The sequence below is a fragment of the Eubalaena glacialis genome, chromosome 19 (assembly GCF_028564815.1).
Source record: "Eubalaena glacialis isolate mEubGla1 chromosome 19, mEubGla1.1.hap2.+ XY, whole genome shotgun sequence".
Taxonomy (NCBI): Eukaryota; Metazoa; Chordata; class Mammalia; order Artiodactyla; family Balaenidae; genus Eubalaena; species Eubalaena glacialis.
Genome location: NC_083734.1, coordinates 63,499,805 through 63,516,707, shown reverse-complemented (window position 1 = coordinate 63,516,707; position 16,903 = coordinate 63,499,805). Strand labels below are relative to the sequence as shown.

The following is a 16,903-nucleotide window of genomic DNA, read 5'->3' as shown; positions in this document are numbered from 1 at the left end:
GCCCCCAGCGTCCGTGTGGCCCCTGGGTTCCGGACCCTGCGCCACCCCACAGCCTCTCCTCAGGGAACCTGAGGCTGCTTCTCTCCCCAGCGTGCAGCGGGCACGGGAGGTGTCAGCAGCAGGCTGCAGAAAAAGCTGGGGGCGGGTTTTGGAGTCAGAGACTGGGGCTCAACTGCTGGCTGTGTCCCAGGCGGGTAAGCCTGCCCCAGTCTCCCCACTGCCCACACAGGAAGTGTTACCCTCGCTACGGTGCACAGATGAAACAAACTGTGCACATAAGAGATATTCAGATGTCATAGCTGCCGCTGTCACAGCCCAGGGACGAGGAGGGTGAACCTGGAGCTAGACTGCGTGGGTTTGAATCCTGATCTCAACACGTGCGGGCTCTGGGGCCTCGGGCAGGTTGCTTAACCTCTCCGTGCCTCAGTTTCCCCACGTATACAACGGAAATAGTGATAGCACCTCACTCATGGGGGGCTGAGGATTAACTAAGTCAGTCCATCTAGCTATCTAGCCGTCTATCTAGCTACCTGGTGCCTGGGACAGTTCCTGGCACATAGTAAAGGCCGTGTAGGTAACAGCTCAAACTATAACGAATAGTTTGACAAATAATTAAATAGTATTAAATCATGGCTGTTATTAGGATGACATAACATGTGGAAAGTTCCTGAGATAATACATGTCATGCTTGGTACACGATGAGTGCTCACCAGATAACCCTTCGTGCTTTGGATCCTACACGGAGAAGTGGGCGGGAGGGTGTGGGATGGATAAACAGGTAACCGGGTCGGGGGAACAGGGCGCCGTGAGGGCTGAGCAGGGCTGGCCCGGCCACCTTCTGCTCGTGGGCAACTCGACGCCCCACCTCCGATAAGGAGAGGGTCTCCTCCGGGTCTCTGGACCCCAGCCCCTCCCAGAGCCCTTTGCACCGGCAGGCACACCCCAAAGGCTTGCTGACTGAAAGCCAGAAATGAGCTAGAGAAAGCACTCAGGTTTAAAAGCAAAAAGCAAGAAAACCAGGTAGATTTCCTTCCCGATCCTCCGGAGATGGGGAGACCAAAGGCGGGCATAAACACCACTTCCGAGAAGGTGAAGGGCTTTCAAGGCTGAAGATGAGTGTTTTGTTTTCAGCTCCAGGAAAGATTGAACAAGAAGGAACAGACATCACCATTAGAGGCACAGAGATTCTGATGAGATTCGAGAAACAACTTTCTAGTTCAAGTATTGGCCATCTCAGCCACAGACGCCAGATGTGGACCTCGCTGGTGCTTTTATCTTAACCACAACTGCCACTAATGGCTAAAAGCAGCATTAATGAGCAACAAGGACCATTAACCTGGCAACGAGGACCCCTGGAAGCTGACACCCCAGCATCCACTGGCATTTGACCTGTCACCTGACTCACTGGCACAAAGAGCAGGGTGTGGTTACAGCGGCGGTACAGGTCACAGTGGAAACTGCCTTTCCTCCAATATCCACCAGGCAAAGACCTTTTCTAAAGAATTTACACAAATGGAATTGGCAATGGAAAAATTTTGAGACAGAAGAATCCTTTATTTTAAAGCATTTGAGGATTTTTTGGTGCAACGGAGCGTGCTTAAATTTGCCACAGGGTGATTTTTCAGGGGAAAAAAAAAAAAAAGCAAGCATCTTCTGTTCAAACTCCATTGGATTCGTATTTTAAGAAACCTTGGCCAGTCTGGCTCAGGCAGAAAAATTCCCCCAAAAGAAGATTTCATGGCCAAGCTTTTATATTAAGTACTTGGTTTTACATATGTGATAAAAGTTTGTGAGAGCATATATCTGGGTTTTATTTGCTTTTCACTTACTGTTGCAGTCACTTTGGGCACTTTTATTACGTGAGATGGATGTCTAAGAATGGAAACCCAATGTGTAAATTGTGTTTACAGGAAATAAAGATTTGATGGTGGATGGCTCGAAAAGGCTTTCATCCAGCAATCAATTTGGTTATAAGTCAGGGGCGACCCGAAATAAAACACTGACAAAAGGTGACTGGGCGTGATGCCTGGGGCATGTTCCTGGATGCGGTTAAGGAGAGAGCAGACACCATGGATGCTGAATGAACATACTGAGCCATTCACCTGTCTGCGGGCTGGAGACTGGCCCTGGTGCTTTTTAAAATTAAATATCAGGTTCATGTATTGCCCTCCCCCCCAAACAGGGTAGAAAATTAGAAAAAGACAGAAGGAGATAAGATAAATCACTCAGAGTTCCCATGACCATCATTAAGAAAAACCATTTTGGTGAATTTTCTCCCAATATTTTTTTCAGGCCTCGGAGAACAGCCATAGCCATATTCACATCTATTTTGTACCAGATAACCTTTGGAGGTTTCACATCTGTGGGTTTCTGACTCACTCAATTTGCTATTTAATAGAATTCTCCTCATGTTTAATAACCCTCCTAATAATCGCAGAGTTAAAAGAATACATTTTTATCTAGTAAATGTCTCAAGAACTTTCAAAAAACTGCCTTGAACAGGAAGGAGGAGACGGCGTCTGTGCTTTAAGTATGGCAGACTCGAAAGGAAAAGGGGAAGAAATAATCAGAAACACAAGTTAGAAAGAAACAGAAGGCGGGGCGGGGAGAACTGGGGGATGGGTGGGAACAAAGGAGCTGGGTTTTGGAGGAGGGGGTGATGGTGGGGACAGTGGGGATGGAGGCAACCCAAACAAGGACCCTGGGGACACATCACAAACAGCCACTGAGTGGAAAGAGGAGCTGACCAGCGTGAAGGTGGGGGACAGGCCAGGGGCCCGCAGGCAACGCCCCAAGAGCCGGATCGCCAGGGCCGCGGCCACGGGCCACAGGGGCGGCCAGGCAGGAGAAGGAAGACCCTCCCAGTGGTTAAGCCGGTGAGGCCTCTCCACCCCCCAGGCGTCTGGCCTTGACTCACACGCAGGAATCCGTGGGCAGAAAGATAACAAAAGCTATTTTTCATGCAAGAGGAGTTGGACATCAGGGGAAATCAGAGCCCCTTTGTATGACATGCCAAACTGCTGAAGCGAGCAAATGTCTCGGGCGAGGGCTCAGATGCGAGCCGGGAACGGCACGCTGGCCCCAGGGAGCCGGCGTCAATGTGCGCTTGTTATCGGCGGAAGCAAGCCTGGGGCATCCTCCCCCAACTGCGCGGCCGGACGAGCTGGTGACACGGCCTTGGCTGGACTGTCCCGCCCCTGGAAGGAAGCCTGGGTGTCCTGAGATGTCCTCGGGGAGTCCCGTTCCCCTCCCAGCTTGCAGTGTGGTCTGGGCGCTGCGGATGGGCTGGACGCGCCCCTCGAGCCTCACCCTCATGGTGGGCCTTCCCGGAGCCCCAGGCACAGGGCAGCCTCCGGGGCATCGGGCATGTGTTCCAGCCCCAGGCCGACCGCCGACAGCTCACCTCGGGGGCCCCCGCAGCAAATCTGCACAGGAGGTGTTGCTCACGTACCCATTTTGCCGAGAAAGCAACTGAGGCTCAGAGACGGTGCAACGGCCGGTCGGAGGCCATTGGGAGGTAGAGCCTGGACTCAAAGCCCGACGCACCCGGGCTCCGGGCCCTCCGCCCCACGTCCACCAGACGTCCTCCAAGACACCACTCACAAGCGCTGCTGTGTATTTCGCGCCTACGGCGAAGCAGGTGTACGCAGAGCGCCGTGAGTGATTTCCACTTGATCCTCCGGACGACCCTAAGAGACAGGCCTTAGCGGAACCCCTGGGAGGAGGCCCTGACATCCGGATGTGTTCTGAGGCTCTGTCCTCACTTTGCCACCTCTTCTCCCGTGGCTTCCCCAGCACCGGACAGTAAGCTCCCCAAGGCCTTTCTGTACCCACAGGGTCCAGCACGAAGCCAGGCACTCAGCAGGTGCCCCATAAATGCTAACAAGGCGCTCTCCAATCTCCAAGGCAGCCCCGGCCCTGCGTGCTGTTTGCGGGGGCCCTTGGAGGAAACAAGAGAGAGGTGATTCCAGTAACGCCCCCTGCTCCCCCCCCCACCAGCCGCCAACTTCTGTGCAAACTCAGGACCCTCCAGCATCAGCCCCTCCAGTCCCAGCTTCCCCGGCCCACCCTTCCTCCAATCAAAGTCTTCTCTGGGGACAGAACAGGACACCCAGGCCTGGCTACGGAATTTTGGGGGGGTCCAGTGCAAAATGAAAATGGGGGTCCTCTCGTTCAAAAATCATTAAGAATTTCAAGATGGTGACAGCAGAGCGTGAAATGACGCAAGGGTGCATGAATACAGCCCTGGTGACACCAATCATTCTATATCCTTTGCACGTGACCCATTATTAGGGTCTGGGTTTTTTTGTTTGTTTGTTTTTTAACATCTTTATTGGAGTATAATTGCTTTACAACGGTGTGTTAGTTTCTGCTTTATAACAAAGTGAATCAGCTATATGTATACATATATCCCCATATTTCTTCCCTCTTGCATCTCCCTCCCACCCTCCCTATCCCACCCCTCTAGGTGGTCACAAAGCACCGAGGTGATCTCCCTGTGCTATGCGGCTGCTTCCCACTAGCTATCTATTTTACATTTGGTAGTGTATGTATGTCCATGCCACTCTCTCACTTCGTCCCAGCTTATCCTTCCCCCTCCCTGTGTCCTCAAGTCCATTCTCTACGTCTGCATCTTTATTCCTGTCCTAGGGTCTGGGTTTTTCTAGGGCAGTCTTGATTTAAAATTTTCTGGATCGTTCTCCCTTCTACTCCACCATCTCCCCACCAAATCTAAGAATGCCAAAAGTTCAGGATCTCAGTAACACTTCCTACACCATATACAACAACATGAGAGAATCTGTCCTCTGCTCTTTTGTCTAGAGCTTTGGTTCAGACAATACAAAGGCCCCAGTGCCATTGGTCCCATCAGGGAACCGAGACACTGGGGTCAACAGGCACAGCCTGACATCCCGTCACAAGGGGAGCTGTTTCCATCCATCAAGCAGGTGACTGCCATGTCCCCGTGTCCAGGCCAGCCCCGCCTCCACCCTGCAGAGGGGGGCCCTCAGCCTTGTGCACTCAGCCCATCTGAAGCCGTGGAGTCTCTCAGGGCACTCCTCTTTGGTTGTGTCTTGGGGAGTGGCTCCATCGGCTGGGGGTGTCTACCGCTGTATCTCCGTTTTACAGATGAGAAAACAGAGGCTCAGAGAAGCCAAGGAATCTGCCCAAGGTCACAAAGCTAACACAGGGCAGAGCAGGATTCAAACGCAGGTCTCGGTGACTCCCCTGCCACACACCCAGCCCCTGTCCCATTAACCATCCCGCAGACTTGGTTCAGAGATCAAGTCTGACTGACCTGACTCTTCTGTACAGTGAAGCCCCTGGTGGGAGGTGTCAGAGGTGTGTGGGGCTAGATCTGCGGGGCTTCGCAGATCAGGGAAGGAGCCTGACTTTATCCCAAGTGGGACGTGGCCCCACTGACGGCCATCGAGCTAGGGAATGACATGATCTGATTTCCATTTTTCCAAGCTCTTTCTGGCTGTGTGTGAAGAAGGGCTAGCATGGGGGCGGGCGGGAGGGAGGGGCGGGAAGACGGGTCAGGACACTCCTTGGGGCATCCAGGCAAGACATGATAGCGGCTGGGAGCCAGGTGGAGGGAAAGCTGTGGGTGGGTCTGGGCGGTCTGTAAGGAATCCCAAGGGGATGTCGCAGGAAAGGGGTTTTTTCTCATCTCTGCGGTGGCCAGCTCTGGGCTGAGCACAAAGCAGGTCATCAGTGTGTCCTGAGCACGAATGATCAAGTGGGTGGGAGATGGGACCGGCTGACTCTCTGGAGGTGAGAACAAAGTAGCCAGCAGCAGTGCATCCGATGGGTGAGGCTGCCACCAGCATGCGGGTCCTCACTGAGGTGTCAGGGTGAAAAGAGGCCAAGCCGAGTGTTTCCAAGAAAATGAGCCCGAAATCCTGTACCCTCTGCAGCGCCTCTGTGGGAGCACAGCCACCGTGCTTTTCACAACACTTTCCCAAGTACCCTCTCATTGGGTATTCGCACAACCCTGGGAGGGCACGGGAGGATGGAGGGAAGAGGGGGAAGAACAGATGCAAGGAGAGAGGAGGATGGAGGGAAGAGGGGGAAGACAAGATGCAAGAAGACAGGAGGACGGAGGGAAGAGGGGGAAAGAGGGAGACAGAGGTAGAGAGGAGGGAGGATGGAGGGAAGGATGGAAGGAGAATGGAGGATGGAGGGAGGGATGAGAGACGGATGAAGGGAAAGACGGGTGTCATTTGCCCATTTGACAGCCAAGCAATCAGAGGCTCTAGGAGGTTAAGGGATACCCAGAAGACTGTCCGGATGTTAGTGCCAGAACCAGAACCAGGCACAGGTCTCCTGACTCCTGCCCCAATGTTTTCACACCCGGCACCCTCTCCTCCTTTATCACAGCCCTGATCCCGCAACACTGGAGGTCACAGCTGTAGCCCCGGAGCCTGCCAGGAAGTGGGATGGGGGGAAGCGCGGTCTGGGTGGCCGCCATCAGCGCTCTGGGCGCTGCCTTGGTGCTAGACCCTATTTCAACTCTTAATTGAGAGCCTTTTGGTTCTGATTTTGTGGCTCCCAGAAGCCATTTAGCGTGGTTTTGCCTCTGAGAGGTGATGAAAGAACACCATGTTCTACAGTGGCCTGAACATCCCTGGGGACACTCAGCTTCCTCCATTCCCAGACCCTGGAAGCCCGTGAGCTGACCTGGGGCCCCACTCAGCTGAGCTGCAAAGGTTGGGTGACTTATTTTTTCTGGGAAAACTTCCAAGTTTCAGGAAATATGGAAATAAGGGGAAGGCAATCACACCTTGAATATCTACAAGATGCCAGGCACCATGAGGGTTATTTTGCATGCGTTTTCCCATAAAACCTTTACAACAATCCCAGGAGTTGATTCAGTGATGCCTCTATTTTACAGTGAAGGAACCGCAGTTCAGAGAGGTTAGCTAATTTATCTGAAGACACACAGCTGACTAATGGCAGAGCCTGGACTCAAACCGAGGCCCATGTGACTTCAGTGCGAGCCACCTGACACTGACACTTCCACGTGGACCAACGCAGGTGGGGGAAAGTGAGCTGAGACAAGTGCGCAGCCCCTGTCTGTCTCCCCAGGGCCAGGAGGTGACAGGCTGATGGCAGGGGAGCTAGGGAGGCGAACAATTTTTAATCATTTGTTTTCCTTCCAGGCTCTGGAGCTGGGCTTGAGTCCAGAAACTCCCCTGGGCCTCTGCACACTCTCTTTTGTAAATGGGGCAATGGCGGGGCAGGGGGTTGTTGCGGGGGGTGGGGGGGGGAGGGGGGAGGACACATAAACGGCACTTGCTGGGCACCTCTGCCTCCGTGGGCTTGGTGAGGTACGAGGCACAGAAGGTTGGATGCTGTGACAGTGGGGACCTTGCGTTAGGTCTGCAATCGCGGAGGTGGGGGAGGGGAGTGATGAGCGGGGGAGGGGCGAGAGCAGCTCCAGTTAGAATCCAAAGCCCTTTCAAGCCCGTGGGCAGTGAGGCCCTTTGCAGCTGGGGGACAGAATGCTCAAGGAGCCCGAAGAAAGAGCTGGGGTTAACTTTACGGAGGATGCTGACTTGAAGGACAGATAGAAGTTTGGGGTGGGTAGACGTGGGGGTGATGGAGAGGTCCTGATGTTTTGGGGAGCAGAAACAGTCAGAGGGTTCTTCTGACCCAAGCACAGCTCTGGCTCCAGCATCCCAACAGGGCGGCTCCCCTGCCTCCATCCTGGCTCCGGGGAAGGGGGAGGGGCGGAGGAGGCGGCCTGATGCCAAGGCCAGGCATGGCTAAGTGTGAGGTCACACCCCGCATCCTCGGGCTAGCTGGGAGCCGTGGGTCTCTGAGGGAAGGTACCGTCTGCTTTGCAAAGACCCTGGAGCTTCATTTGGAGGGTTGTCTGGACCCCAGCCCCGTCCCGATGCTCAGGGAGCCCTCAAGATGCCATGGGGCAAGGACGGCAGAGAAAGGCCCAGGGGGAGGGAGTCCCCTTCGTCCTTCTGTATTTCTTGCTGCTCACCTCGTGCTACGGTGGTTGCTAGTTGCCTGGTCTTCAGCCACGTGCCGGCCCACAGGGAGGCTGGGCGGACAGAGCCCTAACCAGACGGCCCCAAACCTCCTTCTGCCCCTGGCTCTGTCACTAACCAGCTGTGTGACCTTGAGAAAGTCCCTCTGCCTCTCCAGCCTTGGTTTCCTTTGCTTGCAGAGTGGAAGGATCCAGCCACATCTGCAGTGCCCACCCGTGTGGACACCTGCTGGGGCGTCACAGGCAGGGTGAGCTGGGTCACCTGCAATTCACGACTCTTAAGAAAGGAATGGAGCTGGGTACCAGTTACATCTGCGGTCACCTAAAGCAGATGCCAGGTCATCCCCTTAATAGAGATGCTCCCCGACACCCGCTTCCCCCCCCACCGAGGTTCCGTGTGTTTTCTCGAAGGAAAGAGAAATAAGTGGAGTTCCTTTTAGTTGCCGGGAATCAGATCAGCCCTTGCCCTCAACCGAAATGACACTTCCCTTAGAGCAGCGGTTCTCCATGGGGGGCAATCTTGCCTGGGCCCCCTCCACCATCCAGGAGACTTTTGGCAAAGTCTGGAGACGTCTGTGGTTGTCACAACTTGGTGAGGCGGGGCTGTAGCTGGCATCTAGTGGGTAGAGGCCAGAGACACTGCTAACCTTCTACAACACACAGGGCAGCCCCGCAGAAAAAACGATCCCATTCAAAATTTCCAAGGTACCGAGGGTGAGAAATCCCGCCCTGTCGTGAGGGCAGCGGTGGTGAACCCACAACACCTGGACGGGTACGAGCTACTGTGGCTCCCCTGAGCTGTGCTCTACGGAACTTTCTGGCACGCTTTTGGCTGTGGGCGGCTGGGCAGTAGTGTGAAAACCTGGGACCCCCGCGGGCTCACACTTGATTTCCTCTCCCAACCGCGCTCCTTCTTCCATCTTCCCCATGTGGACAGAGCACCGCTGCTCGCCAGCTACCGAGCCCCCCGTCCAGGCAGCTATGCTCGATCCCTGCCCCCGCCCCAGCCTTCCCCCCACGTCCCCCCATCTCTGCTGCTGCCACTTGGCCCCAGGCTTCCAGTCCGGGCGGCTGCAGCAACCCCCACACTGGCCTCCTGGCGGCCTCCCTGCCTCCTAGAATCTCCGTTCTCCACAGGTAGCCAGTGGACTTTCTGAAAACGTAAATCAGATCCCAACGCTATCCCCTCCCCACCCCGAGCACAGATCCCTTGTCATAAAAAGCAGATAAAGCAGGGTGCTGACCCTGACCTCGAGGCCTCTCCCAGCCCCTCCGCAGGGATGGAGCCCCGCCCCCCCGCCCCAGGCCCCCCCACGCCCCCCCCACGCCCCCTCTCCTTGCGCTCCGCCACCCGCACCAGGTTCTTTCCTGCCTCGGGGCCTCGCCTGCCTCTTCTTCTTCCTGGAAGTGCTCCCTCCAATCCCTCTCTGACAGCTCCTTCATGTCCCTCTGACCAATGGCCACCCTCCCCAGCCTCTCCCAGCGCCCCCCGACCCGGCTCTGTTTTCGTCAAAACACTCATCAGTACCTGGAAGCGTCAGCTACCCCATTAGAACTTCGGCTCCAAGAGAGCAGGGGCCACGTCTGTCCTGTCCACCCCTGTGACTCAGAGCCCCACACATCTGACACAGAGCAGTGCTCCGTGAGCATGAATGAAGGGATGGATGGATGGATGGATGGATGAGGCATGCCCAGCAGGCAGGTGACATATCCTTTACACGTGAGTCTTAGTAGAAATAAGGTTGAGAGCCACTGAACTAATCTCAAAGGCTCTTCCAGCTGGAGAACCCGGCTTCCTGTGGGCCACATCAAGGCCACGCTGAACCTGGTTCTACCTGGAGGCTGTGGGCAGGGCTCTCTGGGGCTTGTGTGGCTGAAAGATAAAGGTGGGAGGAATGTTCCAGATCAGCCAGGCCCCACTTTCAGATGAGGAGACAGAGGCCCACCAGGCTCTCTGACACCCTGGATCTGATGACCTGAGGCCCCTTCCTACTCTCTGCGTCTGTTACTACGTCCTAGATATCCCCAGAGTCTTGGTCGTCTGAGCAGACTGACACCAGGAGATTTACTTTAAAGAGCTGCTTGTTTCCTACTGAGCCTTTCTGAAGCCCCTGACACGGGGCTCCTCCAAAGCCGGCTCTGCTGCGAGACCATTAAGTCAGGCTGGGGTCCACAAAGATCCCCAGCTTCTCTTCACTATGTCAGCTGGCTCCAGCTGGGTTTTTCTTGTCAGAAGAGAGAAAAGAGTGAAGAACACAGGAGGGTGAAGAGACAGAGCAGGACATTAAGGGAAGGTAGACATGAGAAGGGACTGCCAGGGCCCCTTCCTGAACGACGAGAGACTGGGCACCAGCTACAAAGCAGGGACAGAGGAAGAGCAGCCCTGTCACAGACTGAATGTTTGCGTCCTCCCCAAATCCATATGTTGAAGCTCTAACCCCCAACGGTATTCAGAGGTGGGGCTTTGGGAGGTGACTAGAGAGATGAGGTCATGAGGGTGGGGTCCTCATGATGGGATTAGTGCCCTTACAAGGAGAGAACAGAGAGCTCTCTCCGTCACATGAGGACACAGAGATAAGGTGGCCGTTTGCCAGGAAGCAGCTCTCACCAGGAACCGAATTGCCCAGCACCTTGATCTTGGAATTCCAGCCTCCAGAACTGTAAGAAATAATGTCTGTGGTTTAAGCCATTGAGTCTATCACATTTTGTTATGGCAGCCGAGCTGACTAAGGCAGCCCCCTTACCTGTCCCTTCCCAAATCTGTGTGGTTCAAACAAAGGGCATCCCCTGGCTGCGGGAAAGCTGGGCTCATCTGCTCAGCCTCAACCATGATCCAGACAGAGGCAGGCATCCCTGACACCCAGGAGCCGTGGCTATCTTAAGCCTCATTTTCTCCACCTATAAAAGGCAGATAATTAAGATTTACCTTGCAGAGTTGCTGGCAATTATACAAACTAATGCTAAGTCCTGCACGGAGGTTGATGTGATGGCTGTTACGAGCAACCCTGGAGGGCAAAGGAGGGCCTGCAGACGAGGGGACCAGCTGATGAGCTGGGTGCTGCGGGAAGGGAGCCTGCTCTCTGCTCGCACCCCCCGGGCCTGACTGGACAGGCTGCCTGTGAGTTACTGCAAGAGAAAATGAAAGAGAGGAAGAGCGCCCAGCCCAGTGCCTGGCCTGGGGCAGGAGGGGAAAGGACGGTATTCAGATCCAAACCTCCCTGAACGGGCCTGTGTCCAGAATGTGGTATAAGGCAGAGCTTCCCAGCTGACTGGCCGTGAAAGGGTTCCAGATGTGCCAGAAAAGTGTGCCCCCCAGGAACTGGGCAGGGCCTGGGGTAGCTGGTGCCCCGGGGTAGTCACCGATGGCTGTCCTCTCCTCCCCCGCCCCCGGGGTGCAGTGCAAATACCTTCTCTTCCTCTGGGGGCCGTGGTGTGAATGAAGTTTGGGTACACTCATTGGTGAGAGATGCTGCCCGCGGGGGGGCGGGGGTGGGAGTGAGCATGATGGGGCAAAGGAGCCTCTCACTCGCAGGGGCCAGGGTCTCCCTACCCCCTCCCCAGTAGGTGCCCAGGACAGAGCTGACACAAAGCAGCAGGCCCAGGGCCACCCCTGGCACTGAGACTGCCATCTCAAGGCTCTGACCGAGCTGCGAGTGTGCTGACGGCAGCTCCGTCTATGGGGGACCTGGGCGGGTGGTGCTGCTGAAGCTGAACTTTGCCAGGACCCTGTATTCTGGGCCCAGAGCTCTCCTGATGACAGCACAGTGACCGGCTCGCTCGGGGACCCTGGTGTCTGGCAGCCCCCGTGAACATCTCGAGCTCCCAGTGGGCACGGGGGCTTTGCCGCATAAGCTGCTGCCCTCGGGGCCCAGAGTCTTCCCTTCCCTTCCCGTGTCTACACGAGGTCTCCGGCCCCTGGCACATAGTGCATGCTCCGGAATGCCTGTTTACCTTCTACACCTTGCCTGATTCCAGAATGCGTTAGAGACTGAACAAATGTTGGTGGGTGGTAGCTTTGGCGGAGAAGTCCACAAAGATTTGTTACTCCTTTCCTGTGTCCCCAGCCTTGGGCTGAATGTCACCAAAGATGCAAAGAAAGAAGGAGGTGGGGGTCTAGGGGATGGAGGAAGCAGATGGCTGTTTGTGGTGGGAACAGGCTAGTCCAGAACGTGGTCGGAGAAGAGAGACAGACAGAGACAGACACACAGAGACAGAGACAGAAACAGAGAGAAGCGAGAAGAGAGTGTGTGTTATGCAATTTGTGTATCAGTTGTACATTCTCACTTCCAAATGCCTTCACGCTGCCGCAAGCCAGCCTCAGAGCTGGGCTCCTCCACTGGATAGTCAAGTACTTGGTTCTATTTTTAATGGTAACCCAGAAGATGTTTGGGAAAGGGCAGGACAACACAGTGGGGAGAGCTTTGTAGTGAGACAAAGGCTCGATGCTGGCCCTGCAGCCTCCTGCCTGGGTGCCTCTGGGCAAGTGCCTTGCCCTCTCTGAGCCTCTGTTCCCCACGCTGCAGGTGGAGGTGAAGAGGGCACCCTCTCAGGGCTGTTGTGAGCGTGCCATGCGGTAACGTGTACAAGGCTCTGTGTGCTGGAGGATTTTGACACTTGTCCTATAGAGGGGCAGCGGCGAGACCCGGCTTTGGGGGCGGAAAAGGGTGATGTCAGCCGTGGTGAGTCTGGGAGCGGCAGTCTTCTGCACGCAGCCCTGCCAGCCTGCACGGACACCTTAAGTACGCAGAAGGCTGGGCTCTCCTGACCTCACAACATCATTCCTGTGAAACAGCCAGGGAACTGAATCTGCTGTTTGTGAGATGCCAGCAAACCCTTCAGAGTCCCACTGTCACAACTGGTGTTTTATTAGCTGCCCGCTGCAGTATTTCTTCAGTTTCAGCTTAGAGGTTTGAGCTTTTCATTTTTTCCCATGAAATGCTTTGGGGTACTTTGCTAGAGAGCAGGTGGAAATAATGCATTGTACACACAGAAGCCAATACTGAGGTGACCATGTCCCCAGGGAGCGGCCCGGGGTTAATGTGTCGTCCGGGTCTCGGCCTGGACCCTCGCTGGCAGGTGGAGACGTCATAGATGGCAGACGGCCGTCGGACTCTGCGATGTGCTTTTGTGAGATAAGCTGGCAGTTTCCACCCAGGCTGAAGGACTGCCAGGATGATTCTAGCGCACCCCGAGGGATCCTGAGCCAGCTCTCCCAGCCCTGGCTTGGTCCAAGGATGTCCTGGCCCTTGGAAGTGGCCTGGTTTGGCCCCCAGAACCCCTGAGCTCCTGGGGGATGACAGAGGCAGCCCAGTTCTTTGGGTGAAGTCCCCAGATGGCAGCTCCCCACCCTCCCTCCGCCAGCAGAGCCAGCTGCCCAGATCAGCTTGGGGCTCTCTTGATGAACATCGAGTGCAAACGGCTCAAGGCAGCTGGCAAGATGCTAAGTGCGGCATCAATCCTAATTAGGATGAGAAATTAATAAAGGAGGCATTCGAGCCACTCTGCAGAGGCCAGGCTCGCCGGCATGGAGGAGTGACTTCCAATTTCGATCGGGAACCTGGAAGGCCTGGGGCCCACATGCGTGGGCTTGGGTGATGACAGGGGCTCGACTTACTGGAACACATACGCAGCACCCAGTGGGGCCTGCGAGGTAGGACGTGGGGGCCCAGCCGCCCTTGCTCTGTGTCTAACTCAGGTGCCCTGGCAGGCAGTGACGTGGGCACATCCTCCAGAGGAGAGGAGTAGGTGTTCGTGATCTGAGCATCTGCAACCAAAAATGATGTTTTTCCAAAGAAAAGAGGGGGGTGTGATGGTGGGCCCGCCGGTCCTTTGTGTGGCTGTGTTTCCAAACTATTGATTGCACCTTCCTGCTCCTGGAAGACTCCACTCAGCCCGGGCAATAAGCTCCAAATTCAAAGGTCAAAGCAGCTTCGTTTGGGAGAGAAAGTGGGGGGCAGGGGTGGGCAGGATTCCAGATGAGAACAGGCATCACGGGGGTGGGGAGAAAGGGAGCAAGCGCCACCTCACCTGGCGACCCTGCTTTACAAAGCCTCCTTTTACCCGACCCCAAATACGGCCAGAAGAAGGGCCATCTCTTCCAGAGCTCCCTACCAACCTCCAGGAAGACGCCACCCCGCCGAACTCTTCGCAGGGGCTGGAACTGCAGGAAGGAAGGCTGGGGGTGCGGGAGAACCTCCCCGACGACGGAACGCGGAGTTGACACACGCGGAAAGGTTACAGAAAAAGGAGAAGGAAACTCTGTCCAAGAATTTTTGAGAGGAACCCTCCACCAACGTCCCCCACCCCTTTTCCAATCTGAAAGCCAAGACCAAGCGGCGAACCCGTGCACAACCTGGAGGGGAACAGACCGCCCGGACAAAGCCACCTGTTAGTTCAAGTTCCGCAGCGGGGCGGGCGGGAGGCGCTGAAGTCTGGCGCACGTCGCCGCTGGAGGAGTCCGGGTCCCTCCCCCGGAGGGAGCGGTCCCCGCAGTCCGGGGACACCCAGTCCCGGCCCCCAGAGGCACTGCATCCGTACACCACCTACTACAGGGCCCGGCCGCGCACCTGGAGGGCGCAGCGCCGCGTCCCTCCTGCCGGGACCCGGCGGCCACGCCCCTCCCAGACAGTTCGCGGTTCGCGGGTCGCCCCTGCGCGCCCCAGTTCTACTGCACATTCCCGGCCTTGGGACGACGGCGGCGGGCTCGCTGCCCTACTCGGGGGAGTTGGGGGGAGACTTGGTGACGCTCCCCTCCCCTCCCCACCGAGCGGGGAGGAGTGGGCCGGTGGCCCCCTGGAGGAGTACGTGGCGGAGCAAGGTCTCGGCAGGCGCCAGGCTCGGGCGACCCGGGTCCCCAGACCCGCTCGGAGCCCAGCGCCCCCTCCCACCCCTCGGCCAGGCCTCGAGCGAGCGCGGAGCGGCCCCGGCGCTCCCCGCCCCCGGCCGGCCCCGCCCCAGGATGGCCAGTTCCCATAGCAATCGCGCAGACACCGGTTGCCAAGCAACCTCTCCCCCTGCTCCCTCCCTCCTCGGCCGTCCGCTCCCCCCCACCCTAGCTTCCTCCCGCCCCCTCGCCAGCCTCCGCCTCCCCCGGGGGCGCTGGCGCGGCCCCTCGGGATCGCTCCGGTCTCGGGCTGCGCGCGCGCGCGCGTGAGTTTCGGTGTGTTTCATTGTGTCTGTGTGCGAGGGGGTGTGCGTGTGCCAGCGGAGAGTTTGTAGGGCCGGTGTGTTGGGGGGGCGTCCCCAGTCGGGAGGGACCGCGAGGTGCTGCACAGCTGGCCGCGAGGGGACCCGCCCGCTCGTCCCGGCTCCTTTGTGTCTCGCGCGGAGCCAGGGCCGCGCCCACCCCTTCCCGGCCGGCGCCCCGAGCAGGGCGTGTGCGTGTGCGCGCGCGTGTGTGTGTGTGTGTGCGCGCCTGGGCGCGCGCGCGCGTGGCGAGGGGTGCCGGGGCCGGCCGTACCTTCGATGCAGCACACCCGCCACAGCCCCGAGTGGGTGAGGTCGCCGCGGGTGCGGCGGGGCGGGGGCCCGTCGTCCATGGTCAGGTTGGTGCCGTTGCAGATGTACGCGCTGGAGTAGAGCCAGTAGTCGGTGCCGATGGCGATGGCCATGAGCGAGAAGGCGGCGAAGGCGCCGGCCGTGGTCAGCAGCATCTGCAGCCCGCGGTCGCATCGCACCATGGTGGGCGCCTCATAGTCCGCCGCCCGCCGGCCCGGCCCGCCGCGCCCGCCCGCCCTCCTCCCTCCGCGCGCCGCTCCGGGGGCGCCGGGGCCGGGGGGGGCCGAGGGCCGGGGGGCGGCGCCGCGCCGGGGCTCAAACTCCGAGGCGCGGCGGCGAGTGCGGGCTGCGCGGGCCGCCGGGCGGGCAGGCGGCGGCGACCGGGGCTCCTCCCTCTCGGCCCGCCCTCCCCGCTCGGCCCGCGCCTCCGCCCCCCGCCCTCCGCGTCGCCGCCGCCGCCGCCGCCGCGCCCCGCTCCTCTCGGCGCCGCCCCTCGAGCCTCGGCCCCCGCCGGGTGTGCGCTCGCCGCTCTTCCCTCACGCCCGGCCCGGATTTTCTCTCCCTCCGCGCCTCTCCGCTGTCCGCGCTCGCGCGCGCTCCGCTCCCCTCTCCGGTTCGTTCACATTATCAGAGCGAAGGGAGCCGGGGCACGGGTTCCCCAGGGGGATCGAGGGGAAACGGCGTGGCCAGCCTCCCCGCTTTCCCAGCCCAGGACACCCCGCCTTCCTTACATGGCCCTGGGGGCTCTTTAATATGTGGTGTGCGTGTGTGTGTCCCTCCTTCCTCGTGCCCTATCCGCGCCTTTACCTGGTGACGAATGAATAGGCGTGAGTGTGGGAGTGGGAGTGTTCAGGTCAGATTTCCAGAAGCCCCAGATGTGGGTCACAGCTGGAAGACAGGCCAGGCCCCGGCCACTTCCCTCCCCCCACCTAGGTGGCTCCGGGCCACCAGCTCCTGCAGATCCGCCGTCAGGGGCTGGAGGACCCAGACTTTACAGTTGAGGCCGAAGGGAGGTGTCAGCCAGCGGCCCTTCGGGAAGAACACCTGATCCCTGTTTTATGGACGGACGGGGAAACTGTGGTGGAAGCTGTGACGCTTCTCCCCCATTACATTTCGGATGGTACATGTCTGCCAGTCAGGAACACCCCACTTGTACTGGATTCAAGCGTCTCCACCCCCAGCTGGTTCCCTCTCTCTCCCAGCTCCCTCTTCAATACCTTTATTTCTTTTTCCCTCTCACTCTACTCGAGCTTAACTAGCTTTCCCTCACCTCCTCCCTTTATTGCCAGACTCTGCCTCAGGCCCTGCTGGCTTCACGTAATTGCCTCTGCTGCTGGCACGATCCCAGCCTGGACACGCTCCCTTCTCCAGAGCCAACCCGGGCTCCTCCTCCTTTAAAAC

At 57.9% G+C, this 16,903-nt stretch overlaps 1 protein-coding gene across 1 annotated transcript in view; it reads right to left on the bottom strand.

Moving 5' to 3' along the window:
* The window catches only part of CACNG4 (calcium voltage-gated channel auxiliary subunit gamma 4), a 57,132-nt gene extending 41,421 nt beyond the window's left edge, over positions 1-15,711 (bottom strand). The window contains exon 1 of the mRNA XM_061175297.1: positions 15,465-15,711. Coding sequence (XP_061031280.1) covers positions 15,465-15,684 — 220 coding nt within the window. The 5' untranslated portion in view covers positions 15,685-15,711. The remainder of the gene's footprint in view (positions 1-15,464) is intronic.
* Positions 15,712-16,903: the final 1,192 nt, after the last annotated feature.